The sequence below is a fragment of the Rhinolophus ferrumequinum genome, chromosome 13, assembly GCF_004115265.2.
Source record: "Rhinolophus ferrumequinum isolate MPI-CBG mRhiFer1 chromosome 13, mRhiFer1_v1.p, whole genome shotgun sequence".
NCBI classification, from domain to species: Eukaryota; Metazoa; Chordata; class Mammalia; order Chiroptera; family Rhinolophidae; genus Rhinolophus; species Rhinolophus ferrumequinum.
In genome coordinates, this window is record NC_046296.1 from 64526524 (window position 1) to 64551951 (window position 25428).

The following is a 25428-nucleotide window of genomic DNA, read 5'->3' on the forward strand; positions in this document are numbered from 1 at the left end:
TGATGAGCAGGAGGGGGACGGACATTCAAGGTGCAAGAGACGCAAGCGAAACAGATTTGAAACCCCTGACGTTTACACTCATGAACTTCCAAAGAGCACAGTGTAATTAACTTTGTGGTTCTTAAAAAAAAAAATGTGAAATTCCGAGCACCCAGATCCATCATTCTTCTTTCTCATGTTAGAGCTCACCTTTGGCAAAGGTTTCTGGAAGGCTTGCATTGCCAGGAGCAGCGGTGCTGCTGTTGTCCAATTATAGTATCTACATAAAACAATAAAACAAATGTCAAAACAGCAAGGCTCAGCCTGAAACCTCATGGAAAGCTCTGGAACTCCAGTCTGGTCCTTAACGAGCCCAATACTTTGCCAGCACCACTCGCCCCCCCGACATGTCCCACCCTTGCATGGGCCCCTCTCCAGCTAATCCGGCAGCGACCACACTGACGGGCCAAGCAGCTGTCCGGGCAGAGGTAGCGGGAGAGCCCTGCAGGCCACCAGAGAGCAGCCCAAGCTCCACGTGTCTGGAGCCACCGACGTGCCTGTGGCCTGTCTTGCCACACTTCAGGGAAAGGCAACGAGCTACCCTAAGGGAATACATAAACATCCATGACTGCCTCTTAGGAAGAAAAGTTTGCCGGCAGTCTACAAAAACACCTACACATCCCCTGAGCTCACACAAAGGAAGTTCCAAGGGCCGGATTCACCGTCTACTCTGTCACATCCGAGGGCAATCCGGGCCTAAGTCCTACAGGCCCGTGACGCGACCCGGTGGGTAGAAAATCCAGCACAATGAACATTAAAATCTCCAAGATGAATCATCACTGATGTCAGCTTACCAACCAATTATACAGCAATGCAGTCTTCTGTCAGTAGTGACAGTCGTCAATTTTTTAAAAGGCTTACAAAATATAAATATATATAAAATGATTTCTAAGGTCTCGTCTAGGTCTCTGTATTTGAAAAACTAAAACTGACAGGGTATCGTGCAACGGCCAAAATGACTTTCAAGAGAAACTTACTTATTCCCGATCTTTACCACAAGATTGGGGTCATCGATGAGGGCAGGGTTGTCCACAAACTGTTGGTATGACACGGCTTGTTCCAGAAATGCATCTGTGAAAGCAAGCGTGGGGGAGTGGGGAAACATAAAGAACATGTGGTTCAAAAACTAGGCCTATTTTCACTTGCTCACGTCTACAGGTAAATTTTCTTAAGAGTTTATACATTCCACCTGTGCAGCTAATTCTTAAAATGTATTTGTAAAGGGGGCTTCAGTTTGCTTGGGGGCCGTGTCTGTGCAGAAATGAAGGGAGGCGGGCATCTGCGGATGTGGGGAGCGTGTCCTTAGTCAGGGCACACACGTTTACGCAGGGGCAGGTGTGTGGGAAACACAGGTAACAGATGAACAGTAAGCAGGGCTTGGCAACCAGGAGACCCGGGTGGAAGTCACATTTACTGCTGTAACCTTGGGCGAGTGATTGATCTCCCCAAGCCTCCGTTCCATCCTCCGTCACATCTGGGGCTAACAGCCGTGCCCACTTTCTCGGTGGCTGTGGGGATGGATGAGGTTGTGAATGGAAGGTACAGTGTCCTGCCTGAAAAAGGGCCCACTCAGTGTCAGCAGGTGGGATTCTGACCACTGTCACCTACAGAAAGTGCGGAGGGCAGCATGAGGCCCAGCCGCTGACCCAGCCCCACCACACTCAGAGCGGGCAAGAAGGCCACAGGGTCAGGAGGCAGCCTTGCTTCAGTTCATCATCATCATCAGGGTGATGGATTAGCTGGTCCAGGCACCAGGATAAGGGCCCGAGTCTTTGCAAGTAAAGAAATTCACAAAGCCTCGCAGGGACTTCAGGGTGGAGACAGGAGTCCAGGATGGCATCTCGGGGCAGAAGGGGAGGTGGGGCTCATGAGTGGCAGGGGTAAGAAGGGCACGACCTTACCCCATTCCCTGCTAGAGATTCAGACCATTGCAGGGTGGGAGGGATGAAAAAGAGAGAACAGTGGAGGTGGGAGGGGTGGAAGAGGGACAGCCCGGTCTCCTCGGGGAGTCTGTGAGTTGGCAACGACTGGCTGCATTGACTAGGGGTCTTGGGCCACCTCGCCACGTGACCATCATGAGACACTGGGAAATCACGTTACAAACATGACGGTGCTATGGAGTCACTCTCCCCCAGGCCACCCCGCAGAGTGCCCTTCAGATCCAGTTGGAAAGCATCCCTGGACTCACAGACGTCCCTCCCTCCCCCAAGACCCCACAGCATTCTTGCACCCTTCCGATGCACTGTATTCTCAACATCCTACCGTCCCCACCGGGACGCGTGCTCCTACACATCTGCAGGACTGGCATGCGGCCAGGGCACACACACCGCGCTCAGCAAACATGCCTAACGACGAGCGGCCCTGATGGCCCTGATACTGCCTGAAGCCACGTGTGAACAACAGAACCCTGAGGTCAGCCAAGTGCAAGCCAGCAACATGTAGGTCATGAGCAATGATGAGTCACTTGTTCTGTCACTAACCACACAAGTGAAAGCGACTTCTGACATGAAGGAAGCACAGAAGCCCAAGCTTCTGGACGTTCCGACCAGCTGCCACAAGAGGGCGCTCTCGGCCTGAAAACCAGCTCCCATGCCTGGCGCAGTACCTTTGGTTATCTCCCTGTTGTCACTGAGGCCCCCGCAGAGCGAGATGGCGATGGATGGCAGGTCCCTCAGGCCATCTGAGGTGCTCTCCACGCCACTGTCAATGCCAGAGCTACCCATGGACTGTGGGGACTGGTTGGCTGACCGGGATCCGTTGTCTGCATGTTTGGGAATCCCAGAAGGATCTCCACTGAAAGGAGTAAGAGAGGAAGGTGTTCTGAGGATTCTCCTTGTCTGGGTCTCACACAGACATCACGTGACTCCAGCAATCTGCTACCCCTCAGAGTAGCAAATGACTTCATCCTAGTACAGACTGTTCATTAAAGCATCATGACAAACAGAGACAAGTTACATGAATTACGTTAGGAGAGAAAACTATCTTTTGCCTATTACATCCCCTGTAGCCCCTCCCAAACCCATGTGAAATGAACTGAAGACAAAACACACTGTCCTAAGAGGCCACAGTTCTGCGCTTTCACCCTCCAAAGAGCTGGCCCTCCCTACGAATCCCTGGAGAACCGAAAATGGAGACGCCTCTTGGAGAGGGAAAGAACCAAGCGGTGACCTGCTTTTTGCCTCTGGTTTTGGTTGTGGGCTAGTGACCCTGCGACATAACCTCAGTGTCATCAGGGGTGCTGGCCTTGTGCCTGCGTTCCTGTTCAGAACACGGAAAGCCAGCCACACAGAGATACCCACACACTGACGTCTACAGAGAAAGTTGCTTTTCACAGCAAAATGGCATCCTCCCACTGCCTTTTCTTACTTTCTAATCAAATAGAAGGAAAAAGTGGCTCCACACAGATAACAATTCAGACTGTAGAAAATGATATGAGGAAAGAAGGAAACGTTACTTTTTGGGAAAGTACAGGGCAGCCACTTCGGGATCCATGTCTGTGAGGTCATCCAGGTAGACGCCATCTGCACCAAGGTGTCTGCTCCGTTTGTCTGCAAGAGCAAGTGGGTCCAGTCAGAAACAACCCATGGGCTTCCGGGTGTCTCCAGAAAGAGCTGTTAAGCGTGGCGTGCAAATTTGCTCCGAAGTGCCCAAACTGGCCAAAGAACCCCACTGGCAGAAGTCGTCAGCAGCGCGTCAATACGGCAGAGGCAGGCACCGGGTCTGTATGTGGTGCCATCATTCACCAACTGCGTGACTTTGATCAAGTTACGTAACTGCTACGCCTCAGCCCCCATCTGTGAAGTGTCTGAATGCACTAAGCCATCATCACTACATTAAGGTGATCACCACGATTCTTACTATTACTATTATTACTAATGATAAAGCTTTCATTAAGCACGTCCCCATCAATACGCTGGAGCACAGCATCCTAAGCGGTGCCGTCAGTCACTGTGCACCATGGCTGCAGACTTCCTATTGACTTCTGGCCGAGAATGACGTCACTGGTTCACATAAATCGAGAAGACTGTGGCTAACAGATTAGGTTTGACATCATCACTGCTGACAGGCACACTGCTGTGTGCACTGAACTAGGGTTTAGGGAGCACCTACTATGTGTCGAGCACCATTGTAAGCACTGAGAAAACAATGGTAACCCAAACCAAAAAGACTCTTGATCTCCTGGAGAGCATATGTTCTAGCAGGGGAGTCAGGCAAAACAAAGAAACAAATGATCATTTGAAATGTGATCAACAGAAACTGAAACAGAGTCATGCGCCAGAGGGAAAGGGGGCCAGGACTGGCTTAATAATCAGCTTCTTATGGAGCCCCAGAGTGCGCTGTAAAGGACGTGACCCTTCTGGATCCCAGCACCACCGAGCCGCAAAAAGAGAGCTCACTGCACGACCCCAAAGCCCCCTTTACGTCTGATTTTCTAGGGCTACATTCTCGTAATGAACACATTCAGCAAAAGGGCACAGACTGAACATGACAGATGTCACGGTTCCGTTTCCACCTTGATTGCATTCTGAACTTTCGAAGGGACAACCATAATTTGCAGAGCACCACGTTTGCACAGCAGGAGGTGGGCCCCAGCCTCCGCACCTTTTCTCTTCGGAGACTCCGTCTTGCTTGCTGTGGAGCCCCCTCCCGCAGCGAGGGGTTTGGGTTCTTCCGTCGCGGGCACAGGTGGCGCTGCGGCTCCCAAGGCCTCGATCTCGTCTTCATTCACAAACTGCATGTCTGTCTGAGACTTGTTCGGCTCTAAAAGTGGCTGCACAGGAGGCCCCCCGGCCAATGTTGGCGACTGGTCACTACACCCATCGGAAGATTCACTGTGAATGGCATGGAAGTGCATTTTATCACAGATTTTTCTACTGCTCAACGGGCTGGGATCCTTCATCTTGTACGGCGATGACTAAATCAAAGGGGTGAGGTGTGGGGGAGAGAGAGACAGACAGAGAGTCAGAGCACGACAAACAGAAAAAGTTAACCAAAGAACTACAATTAGCCAGTTACGGATCCGCCAATCTGTCCACATTTTCCGGGGAGACACTCAAGCCTCAGGAGTCACTTGGTGATTTCCATTCCTGCCAAAGGCCCCAGAAGTCAAGAATAAAACTTCCAAAGGAAAGGAACTTGCAGATAAAACATCAACTGCCAAACAGCAGGGAGTGAGATCAGTAACGGCCAGCGAGTAGAAGTAACCCACCTGTCCATCAGGCGCATGGGGATTCACCCCGGGGGCATTTTGCAGTAATGAGAATAAATTGACCACAACTACATACAACAACAGGGTGAATACGGTAAAACTGATCTCTGCCGTTGGAGTCAAGATTGTGTCTATCCTTGTGGGGGGGGTCAGTTTGAGCAGTAACTGCAAAGACGGGCGGCTTCCTGGTTGCTGGTTAATTCCCGCTTCTGGGTCTGGGGCGCAAGTCGCACGGTCATGTTCACAGTGTGAGAATTTATAGATCTACACACTTATGATCTGGGTCTTTCTAGGTATGTGTGTTGTATTTCACCCCCAAACTGTCAGTAAATAAGTGAAGATTTGGTGGTTGGTTCACACGGGTGGGAAATTAGCATTTCTGATTCTCTCTCTCCAAGGAGTTTCCAGTTATGGAAAAGATTCATCCAAACAAAACCCAAAAAGCACTTTGTGCGTTAGAAATGGGGAAGAGGGTATTCATTTCTGTATCTGATTTCGCAGCTTCTAGCACAAATGAAAGCAACGCCCAGTAGGTCTCTGGTTGGAACTCTTTTTCCAGAAGAAGTGACGGGTCTACACTTTGATACCATTTCTCCAGCAACAGATGACATGAATTTGTAAAGATACTTGGCTGGGTCAGCATGATAGCTTGTGGGCAGAGAAATCAGCATTTTCTGTGAAAGCTAAATATAACCCAGAAAGGGCATGAATCCACAATTTCAGCCTCCACAGACCTACTCTCCAAAGAGCTGTCCATCTTGAGTCTTAATAGAAAGCTTTAGACCTTCACTCATTCATTCATTCATTTGTTCATATTATAAACATTTACTGGGGATACAAGAGGCTGTGGCATCTTCCAACGGCCTTACAACAAAAAAATAAGTAAAAATTAAAACAAACAAACAAACAAAAAAACAGCTTGAAATATAATAATATAATTCAAGGTTCTTGTAACACATTGGAATATGAAATAAAACTTCTTGAAAGCAAACATTGTGTCCATTTCACGTTTTTAGAAACTATCTTCAGTGTAATGTAGAATTGAAGGGGGAAAAACTTACTTTTGCAGCTTGTGGCAATTCTCCCCACAGCCAGAGCATTTCTAGGGTATTCTTCTGCATCGTCCTATCCACAGACTTACTGACCAATTCTGAATCACTTTTAGGTGTTGAAGGTCGGGAACCTGAAGGACTTAAGAAAACACAAATCTGTGATTAAAGTGGCAAGAAAAACTTTTTAAAAATACTTTTGGTCCAAAATTCTATGGTTCAAATAGCCCAGAAAATGCACGCAAGCCACCATTCCCTTATGAGTGGCTTCATGACATGTCTCGCCTGTGGCCACCAGGGGTCCACAGAAAGCCCATCCAGGAGGAAGGTGCTCCCAATGAGTAACCCAAGCTGCTGCCAAATTCCAAGTAGAGAAGGTGAGAAGTAGCACTACAGAGAGAAAATTGGGGGAGGGAAACAGAGAGGGAGAGAGAGAGACGAGGGGGAAAAAGAGTTTGCTTTTACCTTAAAACCACCCATCTTACGCCACCTCACCCTGAGCACACCTCTCCTGCATTCTCAATTTCCAAATCAAGTTTCCCAACAGCTGCCCAAGGGCCCTGGCCATCTCTGGCAGGCACGCATTATATTCTATATTTAAGACACTAGTGTGTATCCATCTGTACTGGCTTTAAAAACCGGGAAGTTGCATCATGGGCCAAGTTTACCACAAATGTCAGAAGCCACAAGTAAACTTGCTAACGTGGCAGGGGCCTCCGAATTGAAATTGTATGAAATACTATACCTTCCAGGAATGCCTCAAAGGCTCCTGCTTGCTAAGGCTCTTTCTGTAACAACACATCACAATGCTTAATTCTCAGGCCAGCGTTTAAGTGGTTGTAACTTGTGTTCTCACCCCTATGTGTTCTGCTTTTTAATCTTGAGACATGAACAAAGTCTTACTTCTGTCCAAAGTCAGCAGCCAAGAGTAATCAGCTGACCTACAAAATTCTCACAGTATTCTCAACAACACACAGATGAAGAAATATTTATATACCCCTGTAATTATTTAATGTATTTATTCTACCGCATCATTTCCTCTAGAACAAGATGACAGTTTTCAAATAAACTGAGAAACAAAGCTACCACAATTTTCCTTTTGCATCTTCTTTCAGAGACCACCTCTCACTGATGTGCGTGGTCCCATGTATCTATCTGTCCGAATCAGATGCAACTCCATTTGAATACAGCTTTCCTGTCAGGACAAGGAGAACTCACGGATGATACATAACTTCGATCAAATAGGGACCCCTAACGGCTGCATTCACCCTGGATCTCTTAATTCAAGCCATTTGGACCAAGCTGACCAGGCGTTCTCGCCTTCATCTCCCTCCCACTGAGGTGTATGTTAGCTGGTTCCTTCCCCGGTGGTGCCAGTGCCCACCAGCCCATCGACATGGTACTCAGTGCAGCCCCGAGGTCAGCCTGGAGGAGAGGATCCTGAGATGGCATGCTGTGAGAGCATATAAAGTGGGACACCCTCCCCCCAACACACTTCCCTGCCCTTGCGGAAGCAGCCCTTGAGAAGGAATATGGGGCACGCCTCATGTCTGCAGGTTAAGTGTCGTCACCTTCCAACCTCTCTCATTTCCTCTAGTTCTGTAATTACAGGCTTTTCTTCAAAAGGTCAATGCTTTTCTGACATGGAAGAGTCAGTGAGGGACCTTTGTACCCACAAGTGTAACCAGAATCCATTCTTCCTCGAGTCATCACGGAAGACGACTTCCTGCCCTCACCAGTGCTGCACCCAAACTTCAAATCATTTCTTTACAAAGCTCTGCCATGATATTTATCACAAATATAATCTATATTTGGTTATAAAATCATTGGAGCAAGAAACTGTCTCACCCACTGCCATTAAATTAAGTAAAGCCCTTTCAGCTGAGCTTGCTCGAGAGCAGGGAATCAGCAAACTCTTTCTGTAAAAGGCCAGAAAACAGGTATTTCAGGCTCTGTGGATTATGCATTCTTTGCATCGGGCTGTAGTCTGCCAACCCCAGCTCCAGAAGAATGCAAATGCTGAACACGGTGGGAGAGCAGCTCCCAGCTCCAGAATCCCTAACATTCTGACCCTCTCAGAAAGTTTCCACAGAGGCATTCAGGTCTGCAAATTCATACTCATCAAGAACCAAGCCCTTGTGAACGTCATAAGCTGAAGTCCCATCTCTCCCATTCGACATGCCACTCCAGTAGCTCTGGTCCCTTGGGCCGATCAGCCTTTGTCAAAGGAGTCGGGATACCAGACACATGTACACTCTGACTGCTCGTTGGGGGAATTCAGACTGAGGGAAGGGGAATTCGGGGAAAGATTCCCAACACTGACTGTGACCGATGAGAAAGATGATTCCAAAATTTCCCATTATCAAATATTAGGCTTTTAAGATCAAGGGTTGTTCAAAAAAGTAAGCTTACAAGGTCACTGATTTTCACAAATAATGCATTTATTAGTCATATAATAGTTAATAATTTCCAGTATTTTTGCCAGTCCCTATTAGGCAAACTGGTTATAGCTGTTCACAACTCAATTTGCCTCATTTTAAAATGGACTTTCTTCTGCACACGTGACATCTGAATGAAGTATGAGATTTGGTTCTTGAATCAAAAAGAAAACCAGCATCTCATGTAGAAATTAACCATAGCTTCATTCACTACAGTTTTCAAGTAAATCCCGTAAGTCCACCAGGTAGGCAGGTCAGGGTACGGACAACAATGAACAGGGCAGACCTCAGACCATTGCATCAAACGAAAACACAAACCTATGATCCTAGACCTTCAGATCGGTCCTATGCGATCTCCAAAACTCTGTTCTAGAAATGCTGTGGAAATATCTGACTCCATTGTTCCAAAAGCCTAAGAAGCTATGTAAATATTTATAATAATAATTTCCCTAAAGTGACATCTTAAAACATAGTCTTGTAAACTTATTTGTTGAACCACCCTGGGCACAAAACAAAAGATCATACTCCCAATTTTTATTTCATTATTCTGTTTTTCAAAGTACTGCAGAATGGAGAAGAATTATATGTTTAACTACAATTTCCAGAGTCCAATGTAGTACTTAAAAAAAAAAAAATCGGATACTCTACAAATGCTTAAAACAAAAGGAAAATAGTAATAATCTATATGCATTTTCCTCGTAAATAATTTGGTTAGTAAAATAGATTTGTAAGGGTTAGATCAAAATTTTCATTTCCTAGATTCTATATGCAGTTTCTGCATAAGTAATTTGGTTAATGGTAAAATAGATTTTTAAGAGTTAGATCAAGATAGTCATTATCGAAGACATCCAAGTGGGAAAAGTAATCCTGCTACCTTTCCGAAGCATGGAAGTGGGACGACTGTGGAGGGCAAGAGCTAGACAGCCCGCCCTCGGCCACGACTGCAACGGGAGGGGGAGTCCTTTTGCAATCTATCAGGCTACTGGATACCACGTGATACACATTAAAAAAAAAGAAGAAGAAGAAAAATCATAGGTCAATTAAATTAAATGAAATCTCATATAAGTTATAGGACCACTCTCAACAATGACATTTCTAAGAAAATCAACACACTTAGGCATTTGACGACAGCAGAGAACCGATATGTTGAAATCCCTGAGAAACCAACATGAATTTTCTTAACCACAAAAACAGGAAACTGCCAAAAGACTCATTTCACTTTCTATTTCCTCCATATGCCCATAAATGTTTTTCTCTGGTCAGAATTTCGTGTTTAATCAAACCACTTACTCCAAGGATTTGATAATTTGTGCTATCAGTTGTTTCTTTAAAGAAAATAAAGAGTCCAAAGATGGAAATGTATCTGTTTATCCTAACTTGTAATTGCGTTTGACAGTGGTCAGATCTTCAGAGTCTGATGCAGTCGTCGTTACTCTGCATGCACAGAGCAAACCACCAAAGACAGAGAAACCTAGTCAGGGTTGTGTTTAAAACATTTATTTTAATTCTTTCAATTAATGCAGGGTGTTTGAACAGATTTTTCCACCTATTAGTGGTTTCTAAACATTCCACCTATTTTCTTCCTGAAGTACTGTGTTTTCCCTCCTGAGGGTTTATCTCCACAGACCTCAGAGGAGAATGTGTGAGGTCCTAGAAAGGTCTTCCATCTGCACTGTCCGATAGGACAGCCACTAACTGATTGCCTGTGACCACTGAGCACGTGAACTGTGGCCAGTCCAAACTGACATGTTCTGTCCCCGTGAGATACACAATGGTTTTAAAGGCTTTGGATGAAAACGAGAACATGACATATCTCATTAATGATTTTTGAGGAAACGGTTTACTTGAAATGATATTTTGGATCTACTGGGTCAAATGAAATATAGCATCAAAGTCAATTTTATCAGTTTCTTGTTACTTTTTAAGGATGGGTGCTAGAACGTTTTAATTTACACAGGTAGCTAGTACGTGTTATGTTTCTGTTGGACAGCCCTGGTCTTTAGACAGACAGACCTCATTGAGGGGACTTCACAGGTCTCCAGAGCCACCCTGGTTGACTGACATTCATTGTCACAGGACTTCCGGGAAACTGGGCATGTGACCTATCTATTTTTCTCCAACCTTAAGCTCAGCACACACTGCTCACTGTGCTGTCTCATTACCTAGATTACTCTGGTCAAACTGGAACCAGGAGTGGCATTTGCAGGAGACCAGCTTTAGGCAGGAAGCCTCCACAGCACACGCCAGAATGCCTAGGGGCCTCCGACCCTTGCATTTTAAACCTGAAGTAAATCTAATGCATTCGGGAGAAGAATAACCCAAAGACATCACACTAACTTAGATCGCTGTTTCTCAACCTCTTTCTCACGGTCACCACGTCGCCGGAGCATTTTGAAGCCTTTTTCCCCTAAGAGCCCTCCCTCCACCAGAAAATGTCAGTGCTGTACATGTACGTGTACCTGTTTATGTGCCGTGGCTTAGTACAGGTCACAGTCCATTATCATCGCTAAGATTTTTGCCACCTGGTGAGGGTGGTAGCGTCCCCACTGAGAACGCACACTTTAGATCTGTCCCCTCCCCAGTTCTTCTGAAAGCTACCCAGAAGGGCTCCCGTATTCTCACGGGTTTCACTGATTCAAAGCCTCAGGACTCTGAGAATGGCATCTGCACCTGGAAGCCCTGCCTCTCCCAGCTCACACCGGAAGTCTAGGCCAACCCAAGAGTTCATTTCAGGGAACTAAATATCCTTGAATTCAGCAGAACGAGTAAGCACGGGAGAAGGATGTCATTCTAACAGCCCCGCATGTCCTCAGTGGCCCCTGCGGCAAACCTTTGTGTTTGAATCCTACTATAGAGACAAGTATCCAGAAAAGCTCAGTCACCTGTCATCTCTTGTTGACAGTTAGCACTGTGGGACTCAACAAGGGTCTTCCTTTCACTGCCACCTCAGGGAGCTAAGAGCCACATCTGCAGTTCAGTACTAAAAAGAGGTTGATGACCTGTACACGGTGTTTTTAATCCTGGTCTGTAATGTACCTCCTACTCTAAACTGCACTTTTTCTGTTCCTAACTAATTTCATATTTTATTTATGTTTCACTATTTTATTAAATATGCTTCCTATTATTGACTTCAAATCCTCTGGACCAGGACAGGCGAATAGACTAACACACACACAAACCAGCAACTTACGTGGAGTTGGGTGACCACTCTCTATCGGAATTAGGGTACGAGGCTGACTGAGGATAAGACATGACTGGGGAAAGGTTTTCCTTAGGAACGTCTTCTAAGAATGGAGGTATATCACTAGAAAGAGTTCTGGTTAAAAAAAAAAAAAAAATTAAAGTTAAAGAATTAGTAGTGATAAATTCATGATAAAGCCAAGTTTCCACTTTTTCCTAATTATCTCTAAGTCCTTTGGAGATTAACGTGAGCTCTTTTAAAACCACCCAGCCATATTCCAGGCAGCGGAGAGGAAAAATGCGTTTTGCATGTTCATGCTTTGGCCGAATTATAAATGTAAAATTACTTTGTTTAAGTATTTGGACTTTACGTTAACAAGATAATTGTTTTATTATCAAAAATTATACTGAATTATATAAAAAATCTGAGACATCAAATATTCTTTACAAATGAGTTTTCTTTTAAAACTGGCATTTTTCACCAAAAATGATAATACACAGAAACAGAATTTCACCACACTGCTAAAAGCAAAGAAAAACAAAACAGGGTGTCCATTCAACTCTGGGTCTAATCAAAACTGGAAAGGAAAAGATTGCGTGTAGAGAAAACTGGTCACGTTCTACATCGACTTGCTACCCTCAGCCTATCTATCACAGATCAGCTCCAAGCTACAAAATCAGCCAAGCGCCGTGCACGTAGTTGGTGCTCAAATAGGAATAAGGAGGTTCTGAAACTACGGTTTCGTGCAGGAAGTGTTAGTTTGGTCAGTTCCTGTTTCTCGCCTCTGTTCTGGAATGCTGACGTTAGCAGCCAGAGAGGTCTGGCATTCCCAACTGTCTCTTAGTTATAAGCTACATCCAACCTTGTTAATACTTTAAGATTGGGGCCACAGGATTCCAAAATTCAGTCTAAAATGTACTAACAGAAGAATAAGGAATTCTGGGGGAGAACATTTATAGAAACCTCTAGAAAAATTATGTCACTCAGTTCTCATAAGGGTCCTGCCTCTGATTCACATTTTCACCTGCTATTGCTGTCTGGCGGGTCCATCTCCTCATCGGAACTCATTTCTATGGGAAACATGTCTTCGTCTTCAGATGTGTTCACATTGTCATCTCTTTTCAGGCTGTCCAGCTGGGACTTTCTCCTCCTTTTTCTTCTTTTCTTCACTAAAGAGCCACTTGAAGGGGTCTCACTGGGAGGCAAGACTTGGGCTGCCGTGTTGGGGTCCAGACTTCTCATCCTGTCTGCGGAGTTCCTCTTCAGCTGGCTTTCCATTAGCGAGGCTCCTTCCGACAGGATCGGGGAGGTGGCCAGGTGCATGGGGATTACCTCCTAAAGGACAGAAAATATTTTCACAAAAGAGTCTCGTTAATTTGGGTTAAGGAGCAGGGTCGTGCCGAAGGCCTGCCATTGTTCATTCAGGAGCCCCAGCCTTTCTCAGGGAGGGCCATGCAGGCAGTGGGACTAAATGTCACAGTGACCTGGAGACGTGGCTGCCAGATTTGATACAAGATCACACAGTCAACAATTCATTAAACGCTATTTTGTACTGAATTCCACATTTTCATAATTATAACAAAGTAAAGTAATTATGAGTGATTTCAGGCCGCCAAAATTCAACTTTTTCTGAACTATCCAGAGTAAAGCCAAAAAAAAATGGGCTTTTTGAGTCGACACATTACCCTAGGAACTGGACTCAGTTTTGCATTTCAGTGTGGGTAACAGTGTGCGTGTAAGAGAGAGAATGTGTATGCGTTTTTTAATATGCACTGAATTAAGATACTAATTTTAAAAAGAAAAACACCGAACCGTCCCCTCCACTGTGCCCAAGTGCTTGCCTGTGCCAGAGCACAGCCAGGGACTGGTCGCCGAGTAACTACATATTGACCCTCTGCTTAAAAACAAAAGGAAAAACCCAGCCTGTCATTAGCTGTGTGATAAGGACTCACCAGGTTTTTAAAAACTAGAGCAATCATTTTATTAATGAACGACTCATTTGTTATGAGAAACCTAGAAACAAGAAGAATATATATAAAAAGAGAGGGGATAAATAGAAACATGCTTCTGATCGTGTAAAGGAGCTCAGGGAACATCAAAGGTGCGACAGATATAGGAAGTCGACATCTGAGAGTGGCAGCCTCCGCTGGAAGGGGCGTGAGAGGTCATCTCACTCAGGTGCTCAACTGGACCACCTGAAGAAGAAATGCTGAGAGTGCTGACACTGGGTCAAGAGCGGAAAAGAAGGTTCCAGCGACTGAAAAGGAAAGGGGTGGGCCTCTGCAGGTGGAGGAGAGACAGTATCCTGTAGCAATCTGGTGAGGAAGGACACAGGCTCCCCAATGTCCAGCAGCCTCTCAGGGACAGAAAGGGGCATCCGGATGGGACAGAACACACTCTGGCCTCCCAGATCCCCTCCCACCCATCAGCTCCCTGTAAGGCCAGCCCAGCAGGCCCTCTGCGGCCTACAGCTTCCGTGGCATCTCGCCCAGAATTCTTCCTCAGCTCTGACCGCATACAATCTGTCTAAAGCCAAGGGGCAAATGGAAGTTAAAAATGCAAGTGTCCACTTGGGTGGGAAGAGCTTCTGTCAAAGCACCATTAGGAACTAAGTAAGAATTTCCACAGCCTTCCCTTTGAATAGGAAGACGACGAGCAGACAGGCAGGGATTCCTGCTGGCCAGGCGGGTGATTACAGAAGACGGAAGGCACCGGGCAGGGATGCTGCCCTCCTCATAGGTCACACCTTTGCTCCAAATGGAAGCAGAATCTGAGATGAATTGCTTCCTGAAACTGCAAGTATGGACATTTGTTTTAGAGCCTAGAGCCATTCCTTTTTAATCAGGCTATCTGCCCCTACAGGAACTAATTCGAGTGGGATTTATAGAGAAATCACTATATCAGAGTGGCTTTCTCAGTGAGTGAGAGTTAAAAGAAGTGGTTTATCTAGAAGAAAACATAGGGATAAATCTTCATGACCTTGAATTTGGCAAAGAATTATTAAATATGACTCCAAAAGCATAAGCAACAAAAGAAAAAAGTAGATAAAATGGACTTCAAAATTTAAAAAGTTTTGTGCTTCAAAGGACACCATCAAGAAAGTGAAAAGGCCATTCATAATGGAAGAAAATATTTGTAAGTCATAGATCTGACTGAGGACTTGTACCTAGAATATATAATGAACTCTTAAAACTCAATTAAAAAAAGACAAATAACTCAATTAAAAAATAAGCAAACAATCTGCATAGACATTTCTCCAAAGAATGCATCCAAATGGCTAATGAGCACCTGAAAAGATGCTCGATATCATTAGTCAGTAGGGAAATGCAAATCGATAGCACCCTGAGATACCACTTCACGCCCACGAGAATGCCGACAATCACAAAGCCAGGTAACAAGTATTGGTGAAAGTGTGGACAAATGCAGACTCGAGCATGGCTGATGGGCTCGCAAATGGTGCCGCAGCCTTGGACAACCGTCTGGCAGTTCCTCAAATGTTCAACAGAGAGTTACCGTCTGACCCAGCAATTCCGCTCCCAGGTATGCACCCAAGACAAATGAAAACGTACGTCCGCATGAAAACTTGTACACAAAGGTTCACAGAGCATTATTCACAACAGCCAAAAGGTGGACACAACCTTTTGTCCACCAACACATGAAAAGACCAACAAAATGCGGTGTATGGATATAATGGAATGCCAGGCACCGTACAAAGGAATGAAGTACTGACACACGCGACAGCAGGGACGAACCTGGAAGACATTATGCTCAGTGAAAGAAGAGAGGCATGAAAGACCACATACTACACAATCCTGTTCATATCAAAGTTCAGAAGCAGGAAATCTACAGGGACAGAAAGTAGGTTAGTGGTTGCTTGGGGCTCAGGTGGGGTTGGTGACGGGGAGGTGACAGCTAAAGGGCGCAGCGTTTCTTTTTGGGGTGATGAACGTGATCCAAAACTGACTGTGGTAATAGTTGCACATATCTATCAAAATGCTAAAAACCACAAAATTATACACTTGAAATGGAGAAAGTCTATGGTACAAGAATTACCTCAACGAGGGTGTTAAAAGTTTTTAAATAATGAAAATAAAAGGGATCTGCTTACTCATTAAACAAAAATTAGAACACTCAGCCATTTGTGATGTGACGCCAGTATAGTGCGTGTGCTTCAGACAAGGGTGCAGACCAGTGTGATTCAGTTGCTCTGGCTCCTTGGAGATATAGGGAGCAAACTCAAACGCCAGGACTGCCGAGTCTTGTGTGGACACAGCACACAGCCCGCCTGTCTGGCTCAAACACCCAGGACAGGTAAACAGCTGCTTTTCTCTGCTGCCATCTTCACACAGCCAGACCCGGCATCGTCTCTCCACCCACACTTCTACTGTGTCTCCTACGTGAGCATTGCTCAAAGTCAAAACTTGGCAGGAACCTTGACCACCCGGCCTTCTTACCTGATCGTTATCAGCCTCTTGAACAAAAAACGCTTCTCCATTATCTCCCAGTTTCATGTGCAAATCCACAGATTCCCCGTTGATTTCTATGTCAACCTGAAAGGAAAACATGCTTCTTCGCAACAGGCCTCATGGGGGATGGCCGTGGGTCCACACCCACACTTTAATCACATACATCCACACAGAAAACTATCACACAGTTCTAAATTAGTCAGTCTGGTCCCCCCTGCTCTTCCTCATCAAGAGACAGAGTCCACTCCCCTGCCCACCCACCCCCCACCTTCAGCTTGGTCAGGCTTGTGATTGCCCCAACACATAGAGCACAAACCATAGTCATGACACTATGTGACTTCAGAGGCTAGGTCAGACAAAAAGGCAGCGTCTCTCTCTCTCTCTCTCTCTCTCTGAAGACGCCCACCCTTGTAGCCAGCCGCCATGTAGTGAGGACACCCAAGCGGCCTTCCAGCTGAGAATCCAGCCAAGAGCTGCCAGGCATGTGTCTTCAGAGGATGCCAGCCCCAGCCTTGAGCCTTCCAGCTGAGGCCCCAGACGGCAGAGACAAACACGGACCTGCTGCATTTGGTCTGAATTCCTGACCCACAGAACTCAGGAGCTCAATAAACAGTTGGTTTACGCCACTAAAATGTGGAGTACTTTACACAGCCATAGTAACCAGGACAATTTCAATGTGCAATTGTTAACTCAGTGAACAGCTCTTGCCAACAGAAAGCTAAAAATCTGGGTCTGCGACAAGCTCCGGAGATGTGAAGCCACAGAAATGTGATGATTTCGTCTAAGAAGAGAACCCGTCCCCCAGGTCCCTGGATCCTTGCAGTCTTACCACTTTCTCTCGGGAGCGCAGGACTCCCATCTTCCCAAAGCGGACGTGGAAAGGGGAGCACTGAAGGCTCCCGTTGGGTTGGCGGACAACAATGATGTCAATACACCCAGACAAGGTGGCGGGATTCAACCCCTTGTAGAGCTCCTTCACGGTGACAAACACCTGGCCCGCCAACTGCCCGACGTAATTCATGGTTTGAGCCTAAAAACAGAGATACAAACAAAACACACAGACACGCAAACAATTAATTCGGGGAAGGCCATTTATCCAGAGCCAGTTAAAATGAACTCCTCCTTTCAGCAACATGGATTCCACGTCTGATTTGGCACCTTGCCGGGATCATTCTGTTCCACGGGAATGGGCTCCACGACACCCACCCCTGCTGCCCATCTCCCCCACCTCAAACAGCACGCCCACCAACCTCCACCCTGGAGACCCCAGGAGGCCTCATTTCACTTAGCACTGGCCCTTCCTCGCTGAGGTCAGCAAGTACCCCTGTAGGGCACCAGGGTAGCTATGGCCACCTGTGCGTTCTCTCACTACACGCAGGTTTTACAGACTCAATCTCAAGACTCTTGAGAGAAAAGACTGTATTTGATACCTCTTAGTATCCTCCCACTGTGCCAAGGAAAGAAGGTACTTACTTAGTTGGAAGAAAAAAATGACTACCTTTACTTCAGGGAAAAAATGGTTATTATTTGACCAATTCCATCCTGGGTCCTTGCCTGCCTGCCTTCCTGCCTGGCTCCCATGCTCCAGGGCACAGCTATGCTCGGCTTTCATTTTTCTGACCAGCTAATCAATTGACATTCACTCAGCAAACATCCAGGGCGTCTACTCTACAAAAGGCCCTGGTGCTGGGGGCTCAGAGATAAATAAGACACAGCCCGATCCACTGAAAGGACTGGCCGTCTCATAATGGAGAGAGAGGTAAAACACCACTCACTAAAATATGTTGTGTCTGTGTGTTGTGTAAGGAAACGCTGAGGGAGTTAGGACCAAGGACAGTGGCAACTACATCACAGAGCAGCTGGCACTGGACGGCTTGGACGGGGGCTGGAAGGCTTTCAGGTAGGGAGGTGGACGAGGGCCCTGCAGAAGGACAGGTGTGTGCAAAGACACAAAGACGGGCTGTGTCTGCCCCAGAGAATGTGCAGGGGAAGGACAGAGAGTTGAAACCACGCTAAGAGAGTCTGACGTTGCTATGTAGCAGTGTGCAGCCACGATCACAGAGATTCACGAACAACAAAATGACAATTCAGACCAGGACTTAGGAAAAAATGTCGTCATAAAAACGTAAAGAAGTCTGGCAACAAAAGAAACTGAAGGCAGGAAGACCAGTTCGTGGCTGTTGATGGTGTAGACAAGAAATGATGCCAGCCTGAAAGAGGGCAGTGACAGAAGAAACAGAGGCAAAGGGATACCGCAAGAGACATCCAGGCCCAGAACTGAGGGAGTCTGAACGGGCGCTGCGCTCCGGCTCTGTCCACCACCCGGTGCTGATCCACACCCGACGACGGCCCACCTCAGCACTGCCACAGCTTCCAGTCCCAGGGCACTGCCCTGTCACCTGCCCTGATGTGACTCAGACACCTCAGCCCAGCCCAAAGCACTGAAGTCTCTCTCTGCGGTCTTGCTCTGGCCGCCCCCCTCACTCCTCTTCACGGGCCGCCCCACCACCCACCCTCCAGCCCCCATCAGGGATGGGGTGGCCCTCAGTGTCCTTCTCTCTCTGGGTCCCTTCCTCCCAGCCCACTTCAGGGCCACGTCCAGACCCTCTCCTCCCCTCCTCTCTGCCCACTGAACGCTGTGATGGGCCAGTGAGGCCACATGGTTCAAATGCCACCTGAGTAGGAAGGGTTTGCACATGTGACTTCCAATCGATGGATCCTAGGATGTCGCCCTTTCTCCCAGCCCACGTGCCTCAATTCCCCAAGGCGATGACCTGCCTGGGGGCACAGGGGACCCGCTGACCCCACCCACCTCAGGTTCCTTACAAGGATCCAGCAGCCACCACAGCCTGTGCTCACCTGTCCCTAACTAGCCTCACTCACATGGTTTGGTTCTGTGAACTTTCTTACTCTAATGTGTCTATTTTGCCACGTGCTTCTCCTGTCCCTTGGTGAAGCCAGATTCTCCTTGAGTCCAAAAATCAAGCCTTGTCCTTTCAAGTTTAAGAAACAAACAAACAAAAAGTACCTCTTGGAAGCCTCACCCCAACCTCTATAAGTAGAAGCGATATTAGCATCCCGATTTACGAATAAGGACACTGAGGCTCCAACGTGATGATCAGATGCCCTGCATGCACTGAGCAAACCAGAACCGTGGATGTCACTCTAATTTAGGACAGCTCAGAGAGCTGGAAGCCATGAACAAAACCTCCAAAGGAACGAGACTGAGAAAGCCGTCACTTCTCGTTTCAGGATTAAATGACGCCCTCTGGATTCACGACCGTCCTCCCTCAGATGAAGAAATGCGTTAACACATGCAATGAACACGTACGACATGCACACAGACCTGCTCCCCGTAAACGGAGTCACTGCCAGCTGTCCAGCCTCCACGCAAACACGAGTCACATGCACATAAATATATAAAATCACATGATTCCGAAGTGTGTTTAGTGGCCCAAGTTAACTAACTTCATGCAAAAAGGGGAGAGGGGGATAGTTCCTGAGAAGATGAACAACATAAAAAAGGATTCTTCGTAACCCTGATACTTTTTTGTAGGGAATCATTTTATAAAAGAAATCACCACCACAGGGTTCAAGCCCGATTGGAACACACTGCGCTTACGGAGAGGTAAACCTCTGACTCCACAGCTATGGGCAGGCAGGATCAACAGCATCCCGTACGGTTTCTTTCATGTAACTACCTCACGCTCACGTGATTCACAATACAGCCCCGTAGGTGTGAGGTCTGTCAGACGAGAAAACTGAAGGACAAGCAGCGCGCAATTAAGCAAACGGCCAGGATCACAGGCCTCTGCAGCCCCTGGCCTCCCCCACCCCCACGGCTTCTCCTAACTTCATGCACCTCACACAGGAGCTGTGCTCATCACTGAATGACACGTGGCCACTCCCCAGCACCGAGGCCCCAAACTCACACCAGTGCCACTGCTGTGGCTAACACGGCTCCTGAGAAGACCCCTGGACCCGCCAGGCAACACTTTTTATTCATAAGAAAGAGCAAGCTCATAACTGGATGGTATTACCACGTCTCCACGTCCCCGCTTCTCCTCTGTAAAATGAGGACTGTGGCCTAGATGGCTTGCGAGGTGCAATTCCAGCCCCAACCGATCTAAGATAAAGCCTGCGCTCCTTGATTCTTAGCAGCTCAAAGGGCATCTTTAATAATTTAAGCTCAATGTTCCCCTTCTTCTGTCCTCAAGAACAAAGCATCCCTCCCCCTGTCACTGAGCAAACTCAAGGTTATCGTCCAGAATCCAAGAGTTTTGAAGCTGGCAGGATCCTGATTGGGTGTTTGTTCCCATACCCTCATTTTAAAGATAAAAGCCCAGAATGGGAAGTGATTCAGGAAGAGCCAATCTGAAAATACCTCCATTTTAGAAGCAGGAAATCTGCTGCATAATTCTCAACAAATGACAGGGTCATGGTTCCACTTGGCAATAAGCTCCAGTCCTCAACATGTGCAGGCTGGGGCTGCCTTAGCTGAGCACTGAGAATTTTTTCAAAGGCAGAATACGACCACCTCACACCTATTAAGATGGCTACCATCCAAAAAAACAGATAAAAAGCAAGTGTTGGCGAGGACGTGCACTGTCGGCGGAAATGCAAAATGGTGCCGCCACTATATAACACTGTGGTAGTTGCTCAAAAAAAATTAAAACTATGAGTATCATATGGTCCAGCCATTCCACTTCTGAGAATATATTCAAAAGCATTGAAAGCAGGGACTCCAAGAGATATTCGCACACCCAAGTTCACAGCAGCATTATTCACAACAGCCAAAGGGTGGAAACGACCCAAGCGTCTAGCAACGGGTGAATGGATAAAATGTGATACATACACACAACAGAATATTATTCCGCCTTACAAAGGAAGGAAACTGCCACATGCTACATTGTGGATGAACCTTGAAGACATTATGCTAATAATAAATAAGCCAATCACAAAAGAGCAAATACTGTACTATGGCACGTACGTACATGAGGTAGCTAGAGTAGACAAACTCAAAGAAACAGAAAGTACAACAGCGACACAGGGCGGGGAGTAAGTGTCTAATGGGTACGGAGCTTCTTCCTGCAACATGAAAAGCGCTCTGCAGCTGGATGGTAGTGATGGCTGCCTCAACACGGAAGTATTTTGATGAAATGTACTGAACTACACACTTAAAAATGGTTACAACTGTAGATTGTATTTTACCACAACTTAAAAAAAAAATTTTTAAGGGGGTAAAGGAGACTACTGCATTAACCAGAACTCATTTCAGAAAGATGAACAGTATTTGGTCTAAAAATTTCTTTGGAAGACAGCTTGGGCCCAGGAGGCATGGGACGCCGCCTATCACGGGGAGAGACACTGAGGTGGCCCAGTTCACCTCAGACATCTGCTTGGCTTGGGGGGGGCGCAGGCCCGGGATGGGGAGGACCACGGCTCTTCTTTACCTGCTCCTCCTCCAGGATCTCCTCTAAATAAATGCTGGACAAATATTTAAGGAACACAAGAATAAACCAGCTGGGCACCAATTCCAAAGTCCCACTTCCTTCAGTTTGCTTTGAAGTAAAAGGCTCAAGAAAAGAAGCTAATTCGATTGACCTGAAGATAAGCAGCCAGACAAACCAGCCTGATAGACTCACCTCCCTACACTTGCAAAGTTAATCTCATTACTGTTATCGTTCTTCACGAAGTCACATGATCAGGCAGCGAGGGGAATATTTGTTTTGAAGGAGAAAGTATCCTAACTGCTGCAACTTAACCCAAGATAAGTAAACCCCATAGAGAACAAAACAAAATGGTTCAATTTCCAGTTGAACAGCTTTGAGACACCCGTTCTTCACTCACCCACACCGAAATTACTTTTCAATATATTGATTTTCATCGCAAAAATCTGGCAAGAAATAGCTAATTCACTTGACAGAGCTTCATTTACCACTTGAAACCGGATTCCCCAACCGCAGTTCAAAAGGTTTTCAAGGAGAGCTGAGACAAACCTCACAAAAACCCTTCGACCAAACTGGGGTTCTCTCAGCTGTGCTGTGGATTTTCAGAGCAACTGTGAGGTTAAGAAACAAATAAACATATATTTTTTTATTGCGACATTTTCTCGCTTGACCTTCTGGAAGAAAACTAGTTTCCTGAGGTTATCACATCCCATCGGAATGCCTCCTTTCCGGACAGTCTTCTGTAAGTTAGAAAGTATTATACTTACTACAGTACTTAAACTCAAAGAGATAATACACCGAGGAACATAAATATCCAACAGTGTGTTTCCACCTGGGATTCCATTTACAGCATTAATAAGAAAAAGCATGTTCAACTTGAATAGCAATTATTAAAACTAAATATGGGCATTCGAATTACTTTAGGCCACACCCCTTAGTCATCAACTCAAGAATCAGTAGTTTCACTCATTTATTACACAAGTGGGGAAAAAATGATTTCAATTCTCTTTCTAGTCCTCTCAACTGTAACGTTATCAGAGGCCCCTTATCTAGGAAATAACAGTTTCTCCACTTTAATATTGTGGGTTTGCTCCTTGAAAATGAAATGGTGACGTGGTGCAACATCTAACATGTCCCACTATTCTCCCTGAGAAGGCTGAAGATCAGGATTCAGTAGTGGAAAACCTCACCTCCGCCAGGGTCAAGACGAATGCAAAACTCTCAATCAACACAACTCTCAGAATCACCATTTTTGCTTCTCACCTCTTTTTTTCCCTTCTACCTTCCTCCGTTTGATACTTAAGTGTCCCGCAAGAGTTCTCTCTGATCACACCTCCGTCCGTATTTCCTGTTGCCTCCTTCATGCCCTCAACTGCTGTCCAGCACACCTCATTCATAAACACGCCCACAGCAACTCCTTCTTTTGTGACCTGAACCTCCTCTTCAGCCCTCGGGCTCGGTGAACAACCTCACTTCCCATCCAGGGCAGATGCTTGATGACTGTGGCCTGTCAGTTGTCAAGTGGCTGGACAGACCCATGTGCAGCAAGCCAGTCTGCTTTCCTGAGGACAGCGGGCGGCTTGCTCACACTCAAGTGGTACCTGGCCCAGCCCCAGGGACCTGGGAAATGTCTGCAATCATACACGGCCACGATTTCTTTAACGACTTCCCGCGCTTCCTTTGACTAGATCCGTCAATATTTGAAAGACAGGAGTCTAATCTTATTTTGTCTGTTAAGCTAGGTACCTCTGTTGTGACTGAATTAAATCCCGTGTTCCCCCGAAAATAAGACCTAACCGGACCATCAGCTCTAATGCGTCTTTTGGAGCAAAAATTAATAAGACCGGGTCTTATACATTATATAAGACCGGGTCTTACAGTAAAATAAGGGGTCTTATATTAATTTTTGCTCCGAAAGATGCATTAGAGCTGATGGTCCGGCTAGGTCTTATTTCCGGGGAATCACGGTCTATATGGTGATTACCTTCCAAAAGTGAAAGTGCTTTATTGGTTTAGAACACGTTTCCATGGAAGCAGAGGATGCACGATCAAAGCTGCCTCCCTCCTACTGTTAGCACATGAAAACAACTGCATGCCCCAGCATCAAGGACGAGGGCTCAGGTGAAATGGACTTACTCCTGGTGACCATGGTGACAGACCGGGATGGGAGCGGTGGTAGGCAGGAGGGTGTGAATTTGTGTTGTGGAGGGGGGCACACACGGCCTCAGGGTGTCACAGGGGTGCACCGTCCTGTATAGTGCTTGAATGAGGAATGAGTTGGTACACAAAGAGAAATGAGGAAATGTACTAGAAACAACTGGAGTAGAACTACTGGTAACAAATTACCCAACCGTACTCGAGTTTCAGCAGAAGTGAACCTTGATTCATCTTTGAAAGGACATCCAGCACGAAAGAGAATTCCAGGCTCTCTGAGAAAACAAATCCTACTGCCTGCCTGATGTTAAATTGTTGTCCGTCGGCACAGCCCTGAGCCCAACCCTTGTTTTCAAGCGGCTCTCGGGGGAGCTGCAGGTGCAGCCAGGACAGGCTGCCTCTTACCTGACAGCTCGGCCAGCAGCGACCGGGATAATTACCGGAGATGAGATGGATAATATGCTGGGAGAGACGTAAGTGGGCTTAGAAATCCAAGAAGGGAGTCTACTAACTTTGGAGAGAAAGTAGTCCTGTGAAGCCATCAGACCCAACGCGATCCCGTTTCCGCTGCAAACCCTTATTACATCACTTACCGAATGCCAGGAAAAAGCCCCCAAACCTCCCGCTACACCTGCAGGGCACTTCACAATGGCACAGCCCTGAGCCCAACCCTTGTTTTCAAGCGGCTCTCGGGGGAGCTGCAGGTGCAGCCAGGACAGGCTGCCTCTTACCTGACAGCTCGGCCAGCAGCGACCGGGATAATTACCGGAGATGAGATGGATAATATGCTGGGAGAGACGTAAGTGGGCTTAGAAATCCAAGAAGGGAGTCTACTAACTTTGGAGAGAAAGTAGTCCTGTGAAGCCATCAGACCCAACGCGATCCCGTTTCCGCTGCAAACCCTTATTACATCACTTACCGAATGCCAGGAAAAAGCCCCCAAACCTCCCGCTACACCTGCAGGGCACTTCACAATGTGCCAAACCCCTTCACATAGGCGAGGTCATCTGATGCAAATTTAAGCAAGGCCGAGCAGCACTCAGGCCCAGCTGCCTCATTTCTGGGGAGGAACCAGAGTACCAGGGTGTGTGGCGTTCGTTCAGAGCAGCATGACCAGGAAGGGGCAGAGTGGGGACGGGAGCCCAGGCTGGAGCCCTAGCCCACCCTGCTCTCCTTTGCATTGTGCTGCCTCCCTCATCGCCTGGACAAAACTGGTATCAATGGGTGAGGCCCAGTGAACGAAAAATCACTCGTGTGGCTTTAACAAAACAGATGGCAGTCATGTAGTTCTAACTGTCAAATAGTATTCAGCTCACGTTTACTGGGTATCTAGTGCTGTAGAGACGGTCATAGACTGGTAATTAATTACAGATGGTAATTAAAGTCAGAATTACAGAGAGGCCGGTCCAGAGTCAGGGTGGAAAGCATAATGTATGAGACCA

At 46.7% G+C, this 25428-nt stretch overlaps 1 protein-coding gene across 7 annotated transcripts in view; it reads right to left on the minus strand.

The window, feature by feature from the left end:
* Positions 1-25428, minus strand: part of LPIN1 (lipin 1) — a 112579-nt gene that overhangs the window by 36079 nt on the left and 51072 nt on the right. For 4 of the 7 annotated variants that reach the window (XM_033124703.1, XM_033124707.1, XM_033124708.1 and 1 more), the window contains 11 exons: positions 17212-17412; positions 16371-16466; positions 12941-13251; positions 11926-12051; positions 9610-9717; positions 6310-6439; positions 4642-4954; positions 3494-3587; positions 2645-2832; positions 1017-1110; positions 190-259 (listed from right to left, as the gene is read on the minus strand). In XM_033124703.1, coding sequence (XP_032980594.1) covers positions 190-259; positions 1017-1110; positions 2645-2832; positions 3494-3587; positions 4642-4954; positions 6310-6439; positions 9610-9717; positions 11926-12051; positions 12941-13251; positions 16371-16466; positions 17212-17412 — 1731 coding nt within the window. Of the gene's footprint in view, positions 1-189; positions 260-1016; positions 1111-2644; positions 2833-3493; positions 3588-4641; positions 4955-6309; positions 6440-9609; positions 9718-11925; positions 12052-12940; positions 13252-16370; positions 16467-17211; positions 17413-20766; positions 20890-25428 lie in introns of those variants that run through there. The other 3 variants (XM_033124705.1, XM_033124709.1, XM_033124706.1) reach the window with 2 other exon arrangements.